This window comes from Elephas maximus, chromosome 11 (genome assembly GCF_024166365.1).
Source record: "Elephas maximus indicus isolate mEleMax1 chromosome 11, mEleMax1 primary haplotype, whole genome shotgun sequence".
Taxonomy (NCBI): Eukaryota; Metazoa; Chordata; class Mammalia; order Proboscidea; family Elephantidae; genus Elephas; species Elephas maximus.
In genome coordinates, this window is record NC_064829.1 from 44248397 (window position 1) to 44271908 (window position 23512).

General features: G+C 43.7%; 1 protein-coding gene across 5 annotated transcripts in view; it reads left to right on the top strand.

Annotated features, from left to right (window-relative positions):
• FHOD3 (formin homology 2 domain containing 3) overlaps positions 1–23512 on the top strand; it is a 509300-nt gene that overhangs the window by 318671 nt on the left and 167117 nt on the right. For all 5 annotated transcript variants that reach the window (XM_049901902.1, XM_049901903.1, XM_049901904.1 and 2 more), the window contains 2 exons: positions 8615–8726; positions 18178–18272. In XM_049901902.1, coding sequence (XP_049757859.1) covers positions 8615–8726; positions 18178–18272 — 207 coding nt within the window. The remainder of the gene's footprint in view (positions 1–8614; positions 8727–18177; positions 18273–23512) is intronic.

Consider the following 23512-nt stretch of genomic DNA (forward strand, 5'->3'; position numbering starts at 1 on the left):
AAATTCAAAGAAAAATCAGTAGGAAATATACAAAAAGTTCACGATATTATATCTATGTGAGAGCATTCCAAGTGGTTTTTATTTTACTTTTTTTATATTTCTGAAGTTTTAGGCAAAACAAATATATTACTCTTGCAATCAGAAAAAAGACAGTAAAATTTTTAAAGGTTATTTACAAAAATATTTGTGGTAAAATACATATAACAAAACATTTGCCATTTCAGTCATTTTTATGTGTACAATGGGATTAGTGTCCAGTGACAGTAATTAAACTTGCCATGTTGTTCAGCTGTTACCACTATCTATTTTCAGGTTTTTTTTTTTTTTTTTTTCCATTACCTTATAGGAAACTCTGTATCCTAAAGGGTTATTTTTTTAATATCAAGATTTCTATATTACAGCAATAAATTTTAGCTTATATTTTTCCTTCAATCTGTTATTATCTGCATTATGAAAAAGTTTTAATCCAGATTTCTATTAATAAAACATATTAGAAGTAATTAAGTAATTTGGAAGTAATAAACACAAAATCTAACATCCAGGACTGATTTAATGTATTCTAGTAGCCTCCTCTGGCTGGACCATACAGAATTTATGGGCTGAATAGATCTCATGGTGTTCCTTGGATAGAGATGTCCTGCCCTCTACTACAAAAGTTGGGCAGAAACTAGGAACGGAAGAAGCATAGGATTCTGGGAGCTAGCCCAGGAATTGCCCTGTAGGCTCAGGTTTGTTTTTGCCAATACCACTGTTGCAGCAGAGTTTTGCCTCTCTCCACCTGCCAGCACTCATCTGCCAACTCTTCTCTACTCTAGGTGCATGCTGGCTGCCAAACTCATGCTAATAGCACATTCGCCGTACCTGAGGTTTAGTTTTGTCCCCTGTCAAGTTTCCAGGGCTGGTTGTTTATTTAAGAAAGTTTCAACCTTGATTATTATTAAGAAACTAGTATTTGTTGCAGTTCCCCAAGGCTTAAGGTTTTCATACCAGAAGGTAAGTTGGGACTCTCTGTATATAGTAGAAAGAATAAGATTGGCCCATTATGTTTTCTTTGACTTCTTCCAGAAATTAGCAGCGTGACAAGTTGTGTATCTTAGAACATGAGTTTTTGCATCTGAGGATGCAGAGGTCATTACCTGCATTACCTGGACAAGTACCCAACCCTGCTGATTTCCCTCCTTCATTCTAAAAACACTGTAAAGGTCCTCTCTCCTTTAGATAGTGTATCAGTGTAGGGTTCTTAATATTTCTTGGTTGGCAATAAAAGAGTGGGTTTTCGTTACATAAAAAAAAAAAAATCAACTAATTCTTTGTAATTACCTTGAGTATCCTGAGAGAAATTTGCAAAGCAGATATTTTCTGGTCTTGTCCACTTGTATTCATTGTTATTTAAAGAAACCTCCAGCTAAACCCCAGAATTTTATCTCAGTAGAAGAACATGTTGATTCATAGTAATATTATGTTGCCATTTATTTCAGTTATTTTGAATGTTCTGCAATATTTTACATTCTGCAAGATTTCCTATCTGCTAAATAGTAAAAACGAGCCCTGGTGGCACAACGGTTAGGAGCTCAACTGTTAACCAGTGTGTTGACGATTCAGACCCACCAGCAGCTCTGTTAGAGAAAAGACCTGGCAATCTGCTCCCGTAAAAATCACAAGCCTAGAAAATGATATGGGCAGTTCTGCTCTATCCTATAGCATTGCTATAAGTCAGAATCGACTCCACGGCACACGACAACAGCAAACAGTAAAAACTTAAAGAGCTCCGAGCCTAACACTTGACATCAATCACAGAGTTGGTTCCCTTTCTGCAAATTGCACTGGGTCATAAGCAAGGTTGACCGATAGGCCCTGAGGCCATAGCACATGGTTTTGGTGTGGGGGACTTACTGTCCTCTCAAATGTGCCAGCCCTGGTCTCTGTGCTCCTCTCCCACTGACACTTGCGAGCTAAGGCCCAGAATTCTATTCTGAGGTAAGACGTTCGGGCCCATACTTATTTCTTGTGAGACCCACCTCATTTCGTAGACAACCTTGTAGAGGTTGGGATGGGAGAGGTTTGGGGTCTAAGATGTCAACTGGTCTGTTTGATTGCCATTTACAAAGACTGTAGGGCTCATTCTGATCTTCTCACTCAAAATTTTTAAGCTTCAGTATATGCCAGTGGAATAAATTGTTTAAATGAGGAGTCCTTAAAGGTAAGTTTAAAATCGTTTTTTTTTTTTTAAAGATAGCCACTATATTCTAAAGTGCTGGTAAGCTGGTAAACAATGCAGCAAACCTTTATATATCAAATTATCTTACTAATTTCTAATTCAGTTTTAATAACCGGCATCCATTTATACAACACGTATTTATGCTTTTTTTAGTGGAAAACAAAACAAATAGAACAAAGCATGTTTTTATAACCCCCCTTTGTAATGTAAATCCCGAGGTTTGGAAATTGTTTTCTTTTTATGGGTGTTGGATTTTTAGAAGAGGAGTAGGAATTTGAAGATTTTTTTGGAATACTTTTCTACTTAATGAGCAGCATATTTGACCTCCTAAGTATAGTAGTTGTATTTTCCCAAGTATAATAAAACATGAAGGGACATCCAATTTGCTTTTAAGTGTAAAATTCTTGAGAAATTGGCTTTTTTTATTTTCCCCTACATCTGTTGGTTATATTTAATCCAAAGCCTAGATACTGGGGTCTTGCACAGGCTCACTCCTCACTTTCCCTGTGGGTTGTTCCGAAAACTGAAAAAAGAAAACAAGAAACAAAGCACTATGTGGGCATCATCCTGCTACCCTTCCTCCTCTGGCCATAGAGGTGACTCTGGAGCCCCGAGTTATTTATGGAATCCTGAGGCTCAGCCCCTGGATTGAGACTCAACCCCCAAAAATGTTACTTCCCTGGGTCAACAGGCATCTCTGTTCCTCTGAAGATTCCTGACCTCTATTTTATGCTGAGCAGCAACTGAGAGCTCAAAACAATAGCTGCAGCAGAAAGTAAAAGCTCAGCTAGTCCCCCTCCAGATTGGGACAATTCACAGCTGACCGCCTCTTCCTGTCCTCCGGCCTCATACAAAGGGGTTGCCTAGGATTTCTGTCGTTTACTGTGAATTAGCTCATGTGGAAAGAACACCGTAAAGCATACCTTTCTTCCTTTATTATAATGGACAGAGTTCAAATAGAATACTAGTATTTCCTGTCCATGGGTAGTGTAAGCGGTTAGCATCCTCGGTGGCTCATGGAAATATTGGCCACAGGAGTCCACCCAGAGGTGCGATCTGCTTCTGGAAAATTAGCCACGGAAAGCCCTGTGGAGCACAGTTCTACACTGACAGGTATGGGGTTGCCATGAATCAGAATCGACTCGACAGAGACTTCCAGGATTGGAGGAGACCTTAAATGGGCTCAGCCAATTCACCCCTCATCCAGGTTCTGACTTCCTTCTCCAGTAACCTTAGCCGGTAGCCATTCAGAACTTCCAGAGGCGGGGATTCCTCCTTCCAAGTCAGTCCCTTCCGTTTTTGGATCACTGATTCTTTCGCTGACCTCTTCATGGCCACATACTCCTGTTTAACTGCTCTGTGACTGTTCGCCTTATCTTTCCATGTGATTGATCAGATGCTCCATAAGAATGAGGATCGATTATTATCAATTTTCGCTCAGAGCTACACAGATGGGCAGGTGCCTGAGCCTGTAAGCCGTTGCAATGAAACCCTTCATTTGAACATGAGGGAGCACCAAGCAGAGCTGAAAATCACGCAGTTCACATAGGAGTGATATTGGGCAGATGTGACCCTTTGAGAAGCCGTCAGCAGCTAAGCCATGCACTGAAGCATCTCCTAGGCATCCATGCAGCTCGGTCCCACCCTTCCTCACTTGCGACCCTCTCTCTTGCTGCCACTGTGGGCCTGCTTCTCCTGCTCACTCCATCACTGCCCTCTGGTTTTCTTCTTCTTGGGATGTGAGCTGGGAATCTCGATAGTAGATAAACTGAGCTCTTAGAATGTGCCTAAAATAAGCACCCACCAGCCATCTGTCTGTTCCACTGGTGGTGGCTTGTGTGTTGCTATGATGTTGGGAGCTATGCCACCACTATTTCAAATACCAGCAGGGTCACCAGAGGTGGACAGGTTTCAGCAGAGTTTCCAGAGTAAGACAGACAAGGAAGAAAGGCTTGGTGATCTACTTTTGAAACTTAGCCAATAAAAACGCGATGGGTCAGAACAGAATGTTGTCTGATGGACTTAAACAACCCAACAATCATGGAGATGCCACAGACCAGGCAACGTTTTGTTCCGTTGTACCGTGGGGTCACTATGAGTTGGAGTGGCACCAAGCGAGGATTTTTAAGAGCTTTGAGATGAGCAGCATGTTTGGACCTGAAGAATGAGCATGAAGCTTCCATTGTGGCTGCTCCAAGGCTTTGCAGAGTTTTGACTGTATTCCAGCTACTTGAGGGCATCAAATTAAGTGATTTCTGGATAAATGAGAGTTTGATGTAGAATTCTTTTGAAGTAATATACTTTTATTACTTTCCTGTCTATGCAGTAATGCTAGTAAAGGTGTTTCTGAGGAAGAGTCCTGCGGGGTATATATGGAGGATTAGTTAGGACATGTCTGAAATTAGTGCCACACATTTCCATAAAATTGATGTTCTAATGCTCTTTTTTTTTCCTAGTTTGTCTACTATGTTTATTTATTTTACATTGTGAACTTCCAAAAGCACATAAACATAAACTTAGACTCAATAGAAGCAAGATTCATAGAAATCTAAAATCATTACTTGGAAGAGTTTGGGGATTTTTTTTTTCTTTTTGAATAGAATTATAGTTCCAAAGAGAACTCCAAACAGAGCTTTTACAACAAAGGGGATGGAGACATGAATAGGCGTGTTGAGGCCAAGAGAAAAAGGTGGCTTTGCTAGAAAATAGTGGTTTCTTAGTTAGAAAGCCTCTTAAGGGAGTGGCTTGGTGACTCTTGGTCCCCCGGACCCTGTTGGTCAAGGCCCTGTGGCCGCAGAGATGCTCAGAAGGAACCTCTGTGAGATGGGCACAAGGAGGCCCCTAATGAAACCAGCCGATGCGGGAAGTGGGATTGGGCAGCAGCCAGGTTCTTTGTCAGGAAGCATTTCGAAGGCTTAAACCGTGTAATAATAGTCCACCCACCAAGGAGTAGCCAAGCCCGGACTTGCTAGGTTTTTAAATTTACTTGAAGAAGTTTCTTCAGCTCAAATTCACAAAGATAGCACAGTTCATTATGCTGTATCTTCCCCTTCCTCTATCCCGAATATGTGGTTATCGACACAAATACTCTGGAGTTTATTCTATTTCTAGTCAGTGAACAGAGAAACAAATGTGGGACTTGAGTGATGAGGGTAAACCCCCCCTAAAGAATTAAATCCCCAGGGTAGTGAGGACATAACTTTGAGAAGAGAAGCACAAGTTGCTGCTTGCCCTCAGCACATTGCGGGTTGGCAAATGGAAGCTGAGGGCGAAGCGACTTCCTCCATACAACATAAGGGGATTGGATTTGAAGAACAAGCCTTGGTAAGAAGGACGCGCTAGCCTGCCCTGTGTGCACAGTACTGACTGAGCAGCTCCTTGGGATCAGGCACTGTTTTAGGTGTGACAAATAAAAGAGCATCTCTGCTGCCACGTAGCTTCCATTCTAGTAGAGGGCAACAGAGAAATAGCAGGTGAGCAGATGTGTTCATAGCAATTGCAGGTCACAAGAAAAGATGTGAAGAAAATAAACATGGGGTGATGTGACAGTGGCTGAGGGGCTCCTTTGGATGAAGTTCTCAGGGAAGACAATTCCAATGAAAGGAAATTTCTCAGACCTGAAGAATGGGAAGAGGAGACTCCTGGGGAGAGCCACAGGAACCGTATTCTAAGCAAAGGAATAGCCAATGAGAAAGCCCTGCATCATGAGCAAGATTCAGTATTTTAAAAACACAGACATCGCTATCACTAAAGAAAGCTAGATGGTTGGAGCAAACTGGGCAAGAGGCAGAGTGACAGGAAAGGAGTTCAGAGAGCTTGGCTGGGTCAGGATGTAAAGTCTGCAGGAGTTGGATTTTATTCTGCGTGTGATGGGGAGCGATTGGAGGGTTGAAAGCAGGAGAGTGCTCTGCTCACTCTGGCTACAGTTTGGAGAATGGACTGCAGCAGGGGGTGCAAGGCCAGGAGTACTTGGGAGGCCATTATGCTTGTGCAGGGTGGACAGGAAAGGTGGAGAGGTAGATGGAGTCAATGGAAGTCTTGCACAAAGCTCTGACAGCACTGACGGGTAGATTTGTTGTGGGAATAGACCGAGAAAAGTACAGGATGAGTCCCACTGCTCCCCTCGGTGGTGGTGATGCCCTGTGCTGGATGGGGAGTGGTAGGTGGGATGTCATGAGCATGTGTAAAGACCGAGACATCTGCTTTGGTCACATTGACTTTTAGGTGCCTATTGGCATCTGAGTGGAGATGTAGTGGTCAGGTGGATGGATATATGACCACCTGGCTCAAGAGTTTGGTCTGGCCTGGAAGGAGCCATTTAACATTGGGTCAGAAATTGAATTTTAAACCAAGGGACTGGATAGGCTCACCTAGAGAGAGTGTGTGGAAAGAGAGAGCAGGAGTGAACTTCGAGGCCATTCCACACCTAGAGGTTGAGCACCCTAGAAGGAGCAACAAAGGAGTGACTCTGAGGTAGGAGAATACGTTCACCACAAGAGAAAATTGTATCTGGAGGGAGCAGTTAGGTGTCTCATGCGAGGCTGAGGGGCTGAGCTAAAATTAACAGAGAAGTAACCATTGGATTTGACAGCATGGGGGTCATTGGCAACCTGGACCAGAGCAATTGAACTTGAGTGGTGTTGACAGAAGCCCCATTAGATTGGGGTGAGGTGTCAGTGGGAGGTGAGGAAGTGGAGCCAGGGAGTGTAGCAATTCCTTGAGAAGTTTCTCTATAAAAGGGTGCTGAGAACTAGGACAATGGTAGAGAGAGATTTGGAATCAAGGGAAAGACACATAATTGCTAGGTAAGTATGAGAGAGGAGAAAAGGGCCAGGGATTTTTGAGAAACGACTTGGGGTGGGTGGTGTTTTTAAGCTGTTCCCCAAATTACTAGTTAAGTATACACATGTCCCTAACACTGTGATGTGGACAGATGCCTCCAGGAGCCACTGAGTCTTCCTTGGACTTTGGAACAAATGGAGAACCCAAACATGATTCTCCCCAACTATGGCACTGGAGGCTGAGAAGGCAGTTAGCTAGTCATTGATTGATTGACCTCGTGATTAATTTATTCAGTTGTTCAGTGAGCAGCTATCTCAGAACCACCTACCCTGTGCCAAGTACAGTTCTAGGCCCTGTAGATAAAACACAAATAAGCCTCCCCCTCACCACACACACATGAAGGAGGAGGCCCTGGGTGGCTTAAATGGTTAGCACACTCAGCTGCTGACTAAAAGGTTGGTGGTTCAAGTCTACCCAGAGTCACCTCGGAAGCAAGGCCTGGTGACCTACTTCCAAAATATTAGCCATTGAAAAACCCTGTGGAGCACAGTTCTACAGTGACATACATGGGGTCACCACAAGTCAGAGTGGAGTCAACGGCACCTCATTTTTCCCCTTGAAGGAGCTTACTGCACCTTCAAGCAAACTCCTGGGGGTGGGACATGCAGCCCCAGGTGGGCTTGTTTCTTAGGTACAGAATTTACCCATTTACAGGAGATAGTTGATGTGTCAGTTCCCGAAGAGGAGGGGAACTGGGATCATCAGGAGACCATCTCTGCCCACAAAGGCAGGTTCTCGGGAAGGAAGCGGGGTCAGGAGAGGAGAGACCATGGGCAAAGGGTTGCAGAGTATCTGGGGGCATGGGGAGGGAGCCGACCTGGAAATTCCCAAGGCCATGGCAGCTCCAGAACCATCTGAGCTAGAATTAGAAATCTGTGGCAGCTTCAGTTGGGAGGTTCGGCATTTTCTTTGACAGTGCTGGGTGACCTGGGGTGAATAATCTGTGACCTTCCTGGGGGTACACAACATGGGAAGGCTCTGCAGCTGTGTGAAGGAAGCCTCTGGACTGTGTGTGGCTCCTTGTAAAATGCTGAGCCCTGGGCCCATTGGATGTGAGTTTTAAGGTCCCAGGGAGACTTAGTTCATGTTTCTGCTTACCCTTGAGCAAGCTCTGTGACCTTGCACAAGTCGCTTAACCTTGCCGTGCTTGTTTACCAGAAAAGTGGGAATTGTGATTGTCCTTATCTCACAATGTTATGGTCGGGATAAATGGCACAATAAACTCCACAAATGCTAATTTGTTTGTTGAGGAACTGCCAGGTATGAGCTCTGGGACCAAATGCCCTGAGTTCAAGTTCTGATTATATTTCTTACTACCTGTGTGATCTTGGACAGGTTACTTTGTGCCTCAATTTCCTGATCCGTATGATGGGTGTGATAATAGTACCTGCCTTCCCGGTTCCTGTGAGGATCTGATAAGGCAATCTGTAAGCTACCGAGAAGAGTGCCGAGGTCGAGATAAGCTTTAAGTCCCAGCTGCTGTTTGGAGGATGGTGCTTTCATATGTACAGGGCATATCCGCAGCTACGTGACAGTTTTCACTTTTCTTCCCAGTTCCGTCTGGTGGTGAAGACAGCCCTGAAGCTGCTGCTCGTCTTTGTTGAGTACTCGGAGTCAAACGCACCTCTTTTAATCCAGGCTGTCTCTGCCGTTGACACAAAAAGAGGTGAGTAGCCCCTACTGCCCTTATTTCATCAAAGTAAAAGTGTCTAATGTGTGAAGGCTTTCACGTTTTATATGTTTGAGACAGAATTAAGTGGCCATTTCATTCCCTATGGAGTCCCTGGTTGGCACAAACGGTTAAGCACTCAGCTGCTGGCCAAAAGGTTTGTGGTTCAAGTCTTCCCAGAGGCACATTGGAGGAAAGTCCTGATGGTCTGCTGCCAAAGACCACGACCGTTGAAAATCCTGTGGAGCGCAGTTCTACTCCGAGACACATGGGGCTGCTATAAGTTGGAATTGAAAACCCTGTGGAGCGCAGTTCTACTCCGAGACACACGGGGCTGCTATAAGGTGGAATTGAAAACCCTGTGGAGCGCAGTTCTACTCCGAGACACACAGGGCTGCTATAAGTTGGAATTGAAAACCCTGTGGAGCGCAGTTCTACTCCGAGACACACGGGGCTGCTATAAGTTGGAATCAACTAGGTGGCAAATGGTTTGGTTGGTTGGTTTGGTTTTTTTATGTGTGGACTTCTTACTGCAGGAACCATATTTTTTAGAATAATAATTGTACAAAGATTAAGGACAGAATGTGGTTTGATAGTTAAAGAAAAGTACTCGTGAACTTACAGAGGACAGATCAGAAGCTAAACTTATCTTTGTTCCCTCACCTCAGCCCACACCACATGGAACCAGTTCCTTCTCCTATTTTCCCCATCTTGTCTGGGGTCACCCTGCCTTCCTTCCTCTCCTCACATTATAGCACAGTTCATTGATTCTGATTCCTACGTATTGATTGAATGAACCTTCCTCCTTCCTTCCCTCCATGCCATTGGCCCTGCTTCACTTGGGGCCTATTGTCTCTCACCTGGCAACCCTCTGTCACCCCAAAGTGCTGCCCTGGCCTCTGCCGTTGGAGGCATTCTTCTAAAACCCAAATGTGGTCACATGGCTTCCCGATGCCTACCAGATAAAGTCCAAACCCCTTTTCCTGACTTGGAGGACCCTTCACCATCCAGCCCTTGTTCCCTTGCTACCCCCATCTCCCACCTGGGTCTGCGTCACACCCTCCCTATCCTTGGTCAGGTGGTCACATGCTCTCAAGTCCCTGTACACCCCTCTTGGTAAAGAATGGACTTTGAGTCTGGGTTAGCATACAGTAAACCGTGGCCCTTGTAATATTATGAAGCCCGGAGCTGAAGTGCTGGGCATTTTGTTTTGTTCGTTTTCTTCACCAACAGGAATTAAAGACTCAAAAAAAAGGACGAAAACTTGATAACTTTCTTTTTCTTTTTATGATGGTAACAGTAATATTAACTATAGAAAATTTAGAGGAAAATGGTGAAAGATGGCAATAAAAAATCTTCCCTAATCTCACCAGTCGAAGATAACCGCTGTTAGCATGTTGGTGTTGTGCATTGACGTTCCTTACAGTTTTGTGTATGTGTGCAGTGCACGCACACCAACCCAGATCTAACTGTCAAAAGGAAACTAAGGGCCTCAATAGCACCCTTTGATTCAAACCATTGTGTCTCTGATTCAGCATTGCTCAGAGACCCACCTTCCAGCCCTGGATCCAAAGGCAAAGAAAGAAGCTTACTAGTGACTTTAAAAGTTTGGCGGTAAGTTAACAAAAGCTATCCAGGACCATAAACTGGGGCTCCCACACCTTTCCCAAAAGACACAGGCAGATATCAGCATCAGATATAGTCAATTACAGCCAAGAAGCAACTCTAGGCCTCTATGTGGGCTGTGTGAGGGAGACAAACCCTAGTGCACGGCCAGGGCCTGTGTGTCTAGAGGTAAATCCCACACTAGAGCAAGTTTCTTTCTGCCACAGGATGTTGCCATCTGGTGCCATATGGGAACCCTTATGGTGAAGAGCAGATCATGGAGCCAGCTGAGAATCCTTAACAGACTCCAAGTCCATTCATGCACAAGTGGCCCAGAAACCAGAGCTGGCTTTTCCAAGGCCAGTTTAATTGAGTTTAGGGCCAAAAGTGGGTGTTTTCAAAGACGTCAAGGTAGATCCTTTCATTCCTCCTTGGAGGGTTTATCTTCCATCCCCCAACTCTGGAGGTTAATTTAGGACAATTAATGGGCTCTTTGTCTTCCTGTCCTAAGTTTCACATAACCCATGGGCTCTTGTTGTGAGGGCCGTGTTAGGGGGAGCAGTCTTCTCATGACCTTTGGGTTCTCCTTTGCCTTCTTTGAGCTGGAAACTTAAGAGTTTTCCTTTCTTGGACTTCACATTTTATAAAGAGTATGGTATGGGGATAGAGGAGGAACCCTGAAATGAACCTGGGGCTTTGTACCCCACATCCAAAGCTCTTTACAGGCCCAGCCAGGGGCTCTCTGGGGCCCTGCATCACCCCGCCAGGACAAACCAATGGTCATCTTTTCCCAATTTGTTAAAAAAAAAACTAGTGGATTTTTTTCCTCAACTTTATTGTTTTTGCCTGTATAATTTTGTAAACTTTTGGCAACTGTTATCTCCTGTCTGCTCCTAAGCCTGAGCAGCTAAAAAAAAAAAGCAATAGTACTGATGGAAAAACTCAGAAATAGCTAATCATGTGTGGTTCAATAGCATGTTTTTTGTGGACATGTGTGGTCTTGGCTGTGAATTTGTAATGCATACGTATAACATCACCCTATTTTATTGCTAGTAAAGTCGTTCCTGAATCATATGATGGAGTTAAACATATAAATATGTCATGGTGTATGTCTGCAGAGAGCAACATGATCTCCAGGTGCATTTCCACCTAGCAGGTTTGGAAACAGCTCTCCAGCTCCCTCTCAGCTGGGTGAGAGAGCAGGCAGAGATGCCAGAGGTGGCTGAGGGCGAACCAAGCATGTCCATTCATGCACAAGTTTATAAATAAACCGTAAATTTTACTCCTCAGAGTGGCTTTAGATGCATTCCTCTGGGGTGTGGGTAGTGGAGAATGGGCATGTTAAAGTACAGGCTTATTTTTAATAGAGAGGAATTTATTTTGGATGGGGAAAACCATCTGATTTAAGAATCAGCAAGTAAAGTCAACAAACTGTGAGTCCTCAAAAATCAACACCTAAAGCAAGAGAAATTGTCCCAGAACAAATTTCTCTGGTTGCTTCATAACCATTATGCCCGCCGCACATGGGTTAACCAGAGGGTTCATTCTGTGAGCGTGGACAATTTGCTCTTCAGCCAAGAGTGAGCCAGTTAGGGAGCAGGGATAAAAACTGAAGAGATCGAAGTCCATCATAAACCAGTAAACCAGTTTCCACTGAGTCGATTCCAACTCATGGTAACCCCATGTATGTCAGGGTAGAACTGTGTTCTGTAGGGTTTTCAGTGGCTGATTTGGGGGAAATAGATCTCCACGCCTTTCTTCTGAGGTACCTTTGGGTCAACCTTTCAGTTAACAGCCAACTGTTAACTGTTGGTAACACCAAGGTACTCCAAAGTCCATCATGTTGTTGTGTGCTGTTGAGTTAATTCCAACTCACAGGGACCCTGTAGAACAGTAGAACTGCCCCATGAGGTTTTCTAGGCTGTAATCTTTACGGGAGCAGATTGTCAAGTCTTTTTTCTTGCAGAGCCTCTGGTGGGTTTGAACCACTGACCTTTAGGTTAGCAGCCAAGGACTTTAATCACTGTGCCATCATAAAGACTAATATTTGTGAATGCATGAAACTAAAAAGATGCCCCATTTGATCCAGGCATTTGGCACTTTTGCTCAGAAGCTGGAATGAAAAAGCAGATTTGAGTTAGTCTCTGGAACATGGCGTGGCATCACATTTGTCTGCGTAGACTCCTCTGTCTTCTCCTTTGCTGGCACCTTCAAGTCACTTTACCATTAAGGTTGAGGAGCCTGGCAGGAAGACAGAGAGACAGTGAGTGCTCATGGAGAGAGTCTTGCTTTATCATTTTGCAATCATCAGAGACTTCCTTTCCTTGCCATCTTCTCTTGTGATGGTCCAAAGGAAACTGCTGTAGAACCCTTTCCTTTCTGGGGGAGCCCTGTTGACATAGTGGTTAAGAGCTCAGCTGCTAACCAGAAGTTTGGCAGTTCGAATCTACCAGCCGCTCCTTGGAAGCCCTGTGGTGGGGCAGTTCTGTTCTGTCCTACAGGGTTGCTATGAGTTGAAAGCAACTCGATGGCAATGGTTTCGGTTTTTTATTGTTGTTGTTCTTGTTTTGCTCCTCTGGGTAAGGTGACCTTCCTTCAAACTGTAGAGATTTGCCTCTCAGAGAGTAAGGCATATGACCAGACTGAGGAACTTATCTTGAAATTTCCATCATAAATCTTGAGTCCCACTAATTTGATTCAGCACTGCTTTTGAAGATGTTCCACTTTTCATTTGAATGTAAGGTGATGAGATATGACATAATTCTTAAACATGTGTAACACACATGATTAACAGGAAGAAAAAAAAAAAAAGAACCCAGCAATCCTGTCTCCGGCTTCTGCTTGAGGATATCGCAATCCGTAAGGCATCCACAAAGCATGGTGGAAGTTAGAGGTTGACAGAACTCAACTTCTATTTCTGCGATTATTTATAGCAGAAGTGTATAAAGTATGTTTATCAACTGTGTGGAAAGACATTAAACATGCCGTGAGGAGCTTCTATTTGGGTATGTTAGATATCTTATTTTTCCTTGGGTTTAATGTAGAGGTGTAAGAGGGAAGGAAAAGAGAACAGAATATTAAGGAAGCTATTCTGTGTGTCTTGTGTTAAGAGAGAGGGACCGTGGTTTGGCAGAAAGACTGGCCTGGAGCCTGTGTGGGAGGCTTGTGGGAAAGCTTGGGCATGAGTACTGCAATCAACTGTAATAATTACCATCTCTGATAGTTGAGTGATGTAACAGACATATATAACTCATTTATTTCTCAAATATTTATTGAGTACTATGTGCTTACAAACACATCAGCTATAAAACAAAAATGGCTGTTCTGTTCTCCTGGAGCCTACACTCCAGTAGTTGGAGAGGGACAGACATAATGATTAAGTCTTCTAAAATACTTCATTGGAGTGCCTGGGTGGCACGAACCACCAAGTGCTTGATGACTAACCAAAAGGTTGGTGGTTCAAACTCATCCAGAGGTGCTCAGAAGAAAGGCCTGTTGATCTGCTTCCAAAAGGTCACTCACGGCCTTCAAAACCCTATGGAGCACAGCTCTACTCTGCAGCACATGGGGTCGTCATGAGTGGGATCAGCTCAACAGCAACTGGTTTGTTTTTTTGGTGAATGTGCTTCATCAGTGCTAAGGAAAAAGAGGACAAAGTGCATTATCTCAGTGGAACCTCCTAGCAGTCCTGTAAGGTAGATCCTATCACCCCAATTTACAGATGAGCCTCCTGAGCTCTGTTTATTCTGCTACTTTAGGGCTCAGAGTCTTTCTCTGTTTTATGAAGGGGTAGGATTATATGGTTTATGATTCTAATGCAGGAATCTTCTCTCCTTGCACCGCCCCCCACCCAATACACCCACGAAAACACGGTATGGAGCAAGCAAAGGAGGAGGGGCACTGTGACCTGGGCCACTTAGTTGTGACAAGAGGCAGCTTTTGGGAAAGCTGAGAGTGCTGGCTGCTAGCATGGACCTAGTTTGAGCCTACCAAGGCGATTTGTGTTGAACCCAATGTTCCTTCCTCTTCCCCTTCATTCTTGTAAATACTTTCTGGTCCCAAAACAATTAAAAGAGAGTGAGCCAATTGGCAAAATAATTCTATTATGAAAACATTCTGCATCCCACTTTGAAATGTGGCGTCTGGGGTCTTAAATGCTAACAAGCGGCCATCTGAGATGCATCAATTGGTCTCAACCCACCTGGAGCAAAGGAAAATGAAGAACACCAAGGCCACACGACAACTAAGAGCCCAAGAGACAGAAAGGGCCACATGAACCAGAGACCTACATCATCCTGAGACCAGAAGAACTAGTTGGTGCCCGGCCACAATCGATGACTGCTCTGACAGGGAGCACAACAGAGAACTCCTGAGGGAGCAGGAGATCAGTGGGATGCAGACCCCAAATTCTCATAAAAAGACCATACTTAATGGTCTGACTGAGACTAGAGGAATCCCAGCGGCCATGGTCCCCAGACCTTCTGTTGGCACAGAACAGGAACCATCCCTGAAGACAACTCATCAGACATGAAAGGGACTGGTCAGTGGGTGGGAGAGAGATGCTGATGAAGAGTGAGCTAATTATATCATGTGGACACTTGAGATAGTGTTGGCATCTCTTGTCTGGAGGGGGATGGGAGGATAGAGAGAGAGGGAAGCTGGCAAAATGGTCATGAAAGGAGAGACTGAAAGGGCTGACTCATTAGGGGGAGAGCAAGTGGGAGTACGGAGTAAGATGTATGTAAACTTATATGTGACAGACTGATTGGATTTGTAAACGTTCACTTGAAGCTTAATAAAAGTTAATAAAAAATAAATAAATAAAAAAAGAGAGTGAGCATCCATCCCAATGGTGTTAGGGATATTTTTAAGTTTCCAGACTTGGAAATCCTTAAATGATCTTTAGGGATTCAGATATCACAGCTGAAGAACACATTTTTCAATCAAATCAAGCCATTGTTTTGAGTATTTTTGTTTTAAAGGATGAAATAGTGCACATATGTGTGTAGTCTGTCTGTATGAGAGAGACAGGAATCATCTGCTGTGTCCCTTCTCTGGGCTGCCTGCCTTTGCTTCTTGGCCTGTCCTTCCCGGTCCTGTTTGGCATCTTTGGCTCTAAGTAAGCAACCAGGAAGCAGCTCTGGGCCCACTTGGGCCATTAGAAATTTTCCCCTGCAATCTTCCTTTTAACAACATATGGGAAACCCACAAGAACACATGTGAATGACAGAAGTTGGCCCTGTTATGAACACAGCAGAGGCACTTGGAGCTCTGGAGCTGCACTGGACAGTGAGGCCTAAGACCTACCGACCACATTGAGGGACTGTCTGGAGGGCAGAGGTGGTTACTTTGCTGGAGTTCTAAGAAGAGTTCCACTATGGAGTAGAGTTCAAAATAGTTTGATGATCAGTATGAGCAAGAAGATGATTAAGCACTCAGCAGGCTATGGGGGAACCCGCATGGCATAGTGGTTAAGTGCTACGACTGCTAACCAAAAGGTTGGCAGTTCGAATCTACCAGGCGCTCCTTGGAAACTCTATGGGGCAGTTCTACTATGTCCTATAGGGTTGCTATGAGTCGGACTCAATGGCCACGGGTTTGGTTTTTTGTTTTTTAGCAGGCTATTTTTTTTTTATGGAGCATGCTTTTGTGGTCAGAGTTAGGGTTCTAGAAGCTTGCCTGGTTCTGACCAGCCGGGTAAGTTGGCCAGAGGAAAAAGCTTTCTGTTGAGTTGCTGGGAGACTATATCTGTGTCTTCCTCATTGTGTGGTAGGTGCCTGTCCTAGTTTCCAAGTGCTGCTGTAACAAAAATACCACAAGTGGATGGCTTTAGAGAGCAGATATTTGTTTTCTCACAGTCCACGAGGCTAGAAGTCCAAACTCAGTGCGTGACTCTAGAAAGACGTCCTTCTTTGTCTATTTCAGCTTCTAACAGTCAGCAATCTTTAGAATTCCTGGGCTTGTAGATTCATATGCCTCCTTCATCATCAGATATTGTCTATTTTCCCCCTCATGTGCTTTCTTCTGTGCCTGGTCTTTGCTTTTTATAACTCAGAAGTGATTAGATTTAGAACACACCCTATGCTGATATGGCCTCAATAACATAACAAAAAAAACACTATTCTCAAACAGGATCACATCCACAGGTATAGGGTTAGGATTCTAGCGTATATTTGGGGTGGGGAAGGGGGAGGGACACAATTCAATCTGTGATAGTGCCTATTTTGATTTTGTATTTAAAAAAAAAAAATTCCTTTTAATTATCCTGTCTTGCTTCCTTTTTCTTCTTTTCTTACTGTATGTATCTGCCCTGCTGGCTCTTTTTAAAACTCTGCTCCAACTTAACCCTCTTCATGACTTCTCAGAGATCTCCAGTAACTATCCCGCAGACATCTTATTGAGCACCTGCTGTATCCCAGGCACTGTGCTAAGAGCACAGAGACAAAGAAGGCGGATGCCGTCTCTGGCCTTGGGTAACTTTTTCTCTGGAGATCGGGAAATCAGCTCTGGCATAACTAGTCCAGGCACCAGTGTTCGAAAACAAACCACTGGCCTTAGGTTACTTCAGAATTTACTTCTTTTTTTTTCAGAATTTACTTTTATCAAGCCAAAATAAGCAATGTACTTTGAGGTATTTATAGAGAAATCAGGAAAGTGCTTCATGTTCCATGCCACCAGGCCAAGGGCAAGGCAAGGCAAGGCTTTACTTCACGTCACTTCAAATGTTTATTTCAGTCACAGGAAAATGTGCGAGGAGGTCATGCCTCCTTGGCGGCCTTGTCCTGGCTTGGAGGTCCGGAATGGGAGTGTCTTCCTGCCCTCCTCGGGAGCCTGGGGATAACCACTCCTGCGCCTTCCCCTAGTGCCCACTCCGGAGCCACCTGTTGCACCAGGCCCTCCACGGTCATCACCACCACAAGTGGCTTCCCTGGCGGACTGATGGACTTAACTAAGTGCTTTTGCCACTTCAAGCCATTTACCCTTCGGGGACCTCTGTTCTTGTGCTTCTGCCTAACTGCTCCACAAGATTATAAACCACTTGAGGGCAGCCTCCACCAGGCCCAGTGCCTTGTACCTGTTGTTATTATTAGGTGCCATCGAGGCAATTCCTATTCGAGCAAACCCATGTGTGCAGAGTAGAGCCGTGCTCCTTAGTGTTGTCAATGGCTGTGACCTTTCGGGAGCAGATTGCCAGGCTGGTCTTCTGAGAAACCTCTGGGTGGGCTCAAACCTCCAACCTTTCTGGCCAGTAGTTGAGTGCTTAACTGTTTATACATCCCAGGGACTGCCTTTCTTGTACCTACCAGGTGCATAAAGAGAATTTGTGCCTAGATTGAATAGAGGTTATAGACTGTATTTCTGTTCTGGACATGCAGGTTTCACAGTTTTTTCTGAGACTCCACTGCTGGAGTGAGTGTAAATACCTCCCACAACTCCTTACCTCGCGGGAGATGAGAGCATGGCATGATGATGGACATTGCAGAGAGTTCTTAACAAGAGTTTTCCACGTTCTGAGTGACCTAGAAGGCCCAAACGGCTGAACATGAATGGACTTTTTAAATTACATGTTTAATATAAAGGGAAATTTGCAAGCAAGTAGAGAGGCACCCTGACACTGAGGAGTATACATTTTCAAGAGGATGAATGGAACTTAGTATAGAGTTACCTATTATGAAATATTCTTAATTAAAAGGATGCTCAAGTCCACCCTAAGGATAGTATCAACTTTGGAATTTGGCGTCGGAAAGGCACTACCATCACTGGTTGACAAGTCCTTGGATAATGTGTGATGAGAGTTGGACTGTTAAATTCCTGTTTCTGATGATTTTTGCTTTAATTTTAGGAGTCAAACCGTGGTCAAATATCATGGAAATCCTGGAAGAAAAAGATGGGGTCGACACGGAGCTGCTGGTTTATGCCATGACTTTAGTGAACAAGGTTGGTTGGTGTTAAAGCTAAAATTGGCCCTCTAAATACAAGGCGAAGCATGTAGACCCCCATCATGGGGGCTGGAACCATGGCTGCAGCATGTGCCTTCACAGAAGAAAACCCATGTCCACCCACACGTGTGTATATATGTGTGTGAAGGTCTATGGGTGCCTGCATGCTCTCGTCTTTTCTAATGAAACCAGAAAGGTGACAGGAAGAATTTTATGCTTCTTTTGCTATCAAGATGTCCTGTTAAAAACATTTTTCTTTACGCATATAAGTTAGCACATTTTACTGTATGGAAATAGTTCACAAGTCAGGAAGAAATGAAGGGTGCTCCTGTTCCCCTTTGTATTGAATTCTAACTGCAGGAGAGAAGAATTCCTGGGGGCAGACCCCACTCTCCTCTTATGTGGTAGCCACACCTTTATGCCCCTGTTCCTTCCATCGCATTTCTCCATGGTCACCACCCTGCCAGACAGTAGCCCTCAGCACCTGTCCTCACAGATGCTGCTCTGTGGCTGTGGGTCCCATACTGACCTGGGATTCCCCAGACTGAAAAGCCCGGTGCCTCAGTCCCTTCTCTTTAATAATTAGGGGGAGGGACTTCTCCTGCTGAGTGCCATGCCCTGGAGCCAGGTACCACAGCAACCATGCCAGAGATCTTCTGTTTGTACTTTCCATGCTGCTGGGAGCGGGCCTGTGGGACCAACTGAAGTGATGCTGATACATCAGAGAAGACCCAGAATCTCTCCTTGAAAGATAGCTGGGCACATGTTTCCCTCTGATGAACTGGGGGACAAATTAATAGAAAGCAGCGTAATTATGAGGAGAAACTTCTCCAACTAGGTATTAAAGTGTCACACATACTCCAAGGATTAAAATACTGTGGTCTTGGCTCATTCCTGGTTGGAGCAGAGGAGCTCTGAAACAGACCCCAGCTTGGTGCACGACCAAAATCAATGGGGATGAGTTAGCTTCATTTATGATTGGGGAACGTTTTGCTGAATGGAAATAAAAACGTATTTTGATCATATACTGTATTTTTTGCAAAGAATGCACCCATGTAAAGAACTCCCCCACACATACAACACTTACGAAAATGATGGGTGGAGAGGGAGGGGGTCACGCACTTGGCAAAAATTGTATAATGCATGCATTATTTGTGTAAAAATATGGTAGGTTTAATTCCAGGTAGATTAAAGAGTTGAATGTAAAAATTCAAACCATAAAAAAAATGAAAAGAAACTAGAGGTGAAGGTTAACTGTTTTCTGGTTGGTGAAGGTTAGTTTCATAATAAAACCAGTGAAGAAGATTCCAAAGGAAAGGACTTAAAATCTTTGACTGCATAAAATTGCAGAAGATCTTATTTATAAAATAAAAATCACAAAATTTAAAGGCAAATGACATACTGGAAAATAGGGAAGAAAATGGTACTATCCGAAACAGATTAAGAATCCAGTAGAAAAATAGAAGACAATGAGGCTAAAAATAAAATAGTAAAGCAACAAGACTTTTTCCCCAAGACATGTTGGCTATGATTGCTTTTGGGGGGGGGGCGGGGGGGGCAGGAAGGAAGAGGGCTTCTTTCTTTTTTTATTTTTAAATAGTTATAGATTCATAGGAAGTTGCAAAGATGATATAATATCAAAACCAGGAAATTGGCATATATGTATACATATATATATAGTTAAGTGTTATTTTATCACACGTAGGTTTACGTAATCACCACCACCATCAGGATATATAACTATTCCATCATCGCAAATGCCTTCCTCATGCTACTCAAAAGTGGGTTCTTTCAATTTGAGAAAGAACAGGAAAATTGAAAGTGAATATTTGATTATCAACTAGGAATCTCTGCCATGTATTATTTATTTTTAAAAATGCTGCGTGTTGCCAGGGACACAGGAAACTCCCCTTCCGTCCTGCTAAGGAATGGGCACACCTTTTCTGAAGAATATGTCTAAGAAATCTGTTTTTATTTTCAGATCTATTGGTGAATTTATTTTCCAGTGTATTTTTAAGCAATCTTCTAATTTTTTTTTTTGGACTTAAAGATTTCTGGTCAGTTGACTGCACTTTATTGTAAAAAGTGTTTCACATGTATACACAGTTGAGAAGCATCACTTCCAGGCTCCTCCCTGTTCCTGACACCCAGTGGAGAAAAACTGAAGATGATCAAGATCATCTATTTCCGGTCATGCTCAGTCACTGACACTCTTTTGGAAAACGTTGAATTCAGCAAAAATGGAATTTTTACACTCCTGCACAGTGTTTATCCATTGTAAGATGTCATAGGTAGAGGCCATGCCTGACTCTTAGGACTATGGCAGCACCCGGCACGGCGTGGCCACTGTATTGCCAGTCCCGAGCAAGAACCCCGTATGCTTCACCCTTTGCTTGGCATCATATGGCAATTAAGGTGTGCAAGACTTCCGTGCTTACTCTTTCTCTTCTGGCAGTTCTGTCTCTTGCTGTGTTTGTTCTGGCCCAGGGGAAGCCCAGGAAGATTCATGAGGACTTTACTCCAAATGGAAATCCTTTGCTCAAAAAGATCAACAGACCGCTGGCACCCATGTTGGTTTTGTTTGGTTGAATTTTAGTAGTGTTTGTTGGCCCAGTGAGTAAAATCCTCTGAGATACCAAACAAAATTGGAATGTTAATATGGGTCTGGAAAAAATTCAAACTCTTAAATCTGGGAAATTATTATATTGCAAATTGAGCTGTTTCTAATTTTGCTTTCAACAAAATGAAAGATGACTTAATAACATGGAATTTAACACAAGGTGTTAATGGATTAAACTGTGTCCCCCAAAAATATGTCTTGTAAATGCTAACTTCTATGCCTGTGGTTAGGAGCCCAGGTTGTGTAGTGATTAAGAACTCGGTGGCTAGCCAAAAAGGTTGGCAGTTTGAATCCACCAGCCGCTCCATGGAAACCCTATGGGTCAGTTCTGCATTGTCCCGTAGCGTAGCTGTAAGTAGTTATCAGTGAGTTTTGATGCCTGTGGTTACAATCTCGTTCGGGAATGGGTTATCTTTGTTATGTTAATTAGACAGGATTAATGTAGGGTTTATCTTTCTTTTGAGATATAAAAGAGATTGAACAGAAGCTAGCAAGCAGAGATAGAAAAGAGAGATGCCAAGCCACATAAAGATCGCCCAGGAGCAGAAGCTCAAAGTGACAAGGACCTTCCTGCAGAGCCAATACAGAGAGAAAGCCTTCCTTTAGGGCTGGCAACCTGAATTCTAGCCTTTTAAACTGTGAGAAAATAAATGTCTGTCTGTTAAAGCTACCCGTTTGTGGTATTTCTGTTATAGCAGCACTAGATAACTAAGGCACCAAAAGAAAAACCCGTTGCCATTGAGTTGATTCCGACTCATAGTGACCCTATAGGACAAAGTAGAACCGCCCCATACAGTTTCCAAGGGACCACCTGGTGGTTCGAACTGCAGAACTTTTGGTTAGCAGCCATAGCTTTTAACCACTACACCATCAAGGTTTCCACCTAAGATACAAGGGTGCTCTATTCTAGGCTGCCTAAGACTCCAAGACTGAAGCCTGCTATCCCTTTGTTAAACAGAGACAGTATCAAGGTAGTTTTCAAGGTCTAGACTTGTTCATTAGAAGATCTGAGAAGCATCAGAAATCAACCACCTTCTCACCCTGCAAATTAATGTTATATTCTACCCTGTCTTAATCCAGTTGAAGTCCCCTCAGTGGGAGTCCGCAATTTGGGGAGGCTCAGGTTTTGACCACCTTGTAGAATAGGATGAGGCAGCTGGAGGGATGCGTGACACGATGGATTACTATAGCGCTGGCTTAGAACATTCAGAAAAGGCAAGACCCCGGAGGGCCCTGGGAAAGGAGCAGCGCCACCAGGGCCAGGGGATGATTAACCTGGATGGAATTCAAGCTGAAGATTGCCTTTGTTTTTACACTTAATTTTATCATTTTTTTAGAGTTTTTTATATAATAAAATTGGTTTTTTTCCTTTGGTATATCGTTATATGCTTTTTAACACATGTGTTATAGTTGTGGGTAACCCCCACAATTAGGATACAGCACAGTTACAGCTTCCCAAAAATCGCCCCTGTGTTTTCCTTTTATAGTGACATGCTGTCCCTCCACCTGTAACCCCTTACCTATTCTCTGCCATGCCCAGCGCCTATGGACATTGGTGTGAGCTTTCACACTGGACCACTTGAATGTGAGCACCTGTTTATTACAGCTTCTAACTGAGGCACAGCCTCCTGTTCTGTGTCCTTATTGGGCTCCCAATTAAGTAAGTGATCACATCCCAGTTATTTTTCATTAGTTTCTAATACCAATAACAGTGAGCTGTGTACTCTTTGCTCAGCAAAGGAAGGAAAAAGCCATTATTTGGGTAGAGACATTCTTTCCTATATTGTTGTTGTTGTGTGCCATCAATTTTGACTCACAGCAACTCTGTAGGATGGAGTAGAACTGCCCTCTTGGGCTTCCTAGGCTGAAATCTTTATAGGAGCAGATCACCAGCTCTTTTCTGCCATGGAAATACTGGTGGGTTCAGGTAGCAGCTGATTGCTTAACCATTGCACCACCAAGGCTGCTTTTCTACCATTAAAAACCCCAAAATAGAAGTGGTGGAGAAGTTGGTGCTGTGAAATGATTCTTAAGAAAGTGTTGGGCTTATGTCTTCCAAGGCAAGTTACCATATTTAGAATTATTTTCAAATATACATGCAGTGTTCTTAGAAATGCCAAGGCAGTGATATAAATAGGAAGTAAAGACCTGTGTCTGAGACTGCAGACCACAGTAATTTGTGTAGAATGCCCAAGTGTGTGAGGAGAGGAGACTGAAGTAGCAGCTCTGAGCCCAGGGTTTTATCCCAGGGTTTTTACTAACATCCTGTTAAACCGGTTGCCGCCATGTTGATTCCAACTCACGGTGATCCCGTGTTGCCGTGCTCCATAGGGCGTTCAGTGGTTGATTTTTTTTGGAAGACTAGATCATCAGACCTTTCTTCTGAGCTTTCAGTTAGCAGCTGAGCGTGTTATCGTTTGCGCCACCCAGGGACAACTTCCTGTTACTTCAGGTAAATCTCTTCCTTCCCCAGGCCTTCATCTCCCTCATTCATAAGTTTAGAGGCTTTGCCTAAATCACCTGAGGTTCCTCCCAGCCTGTGGTCTAGTTCTGAGTAGGGATCTGGTCTGACAGTACCATCCTTTTTTAAGAGGCAGGATTCAGAGAGAAGTCAGCTT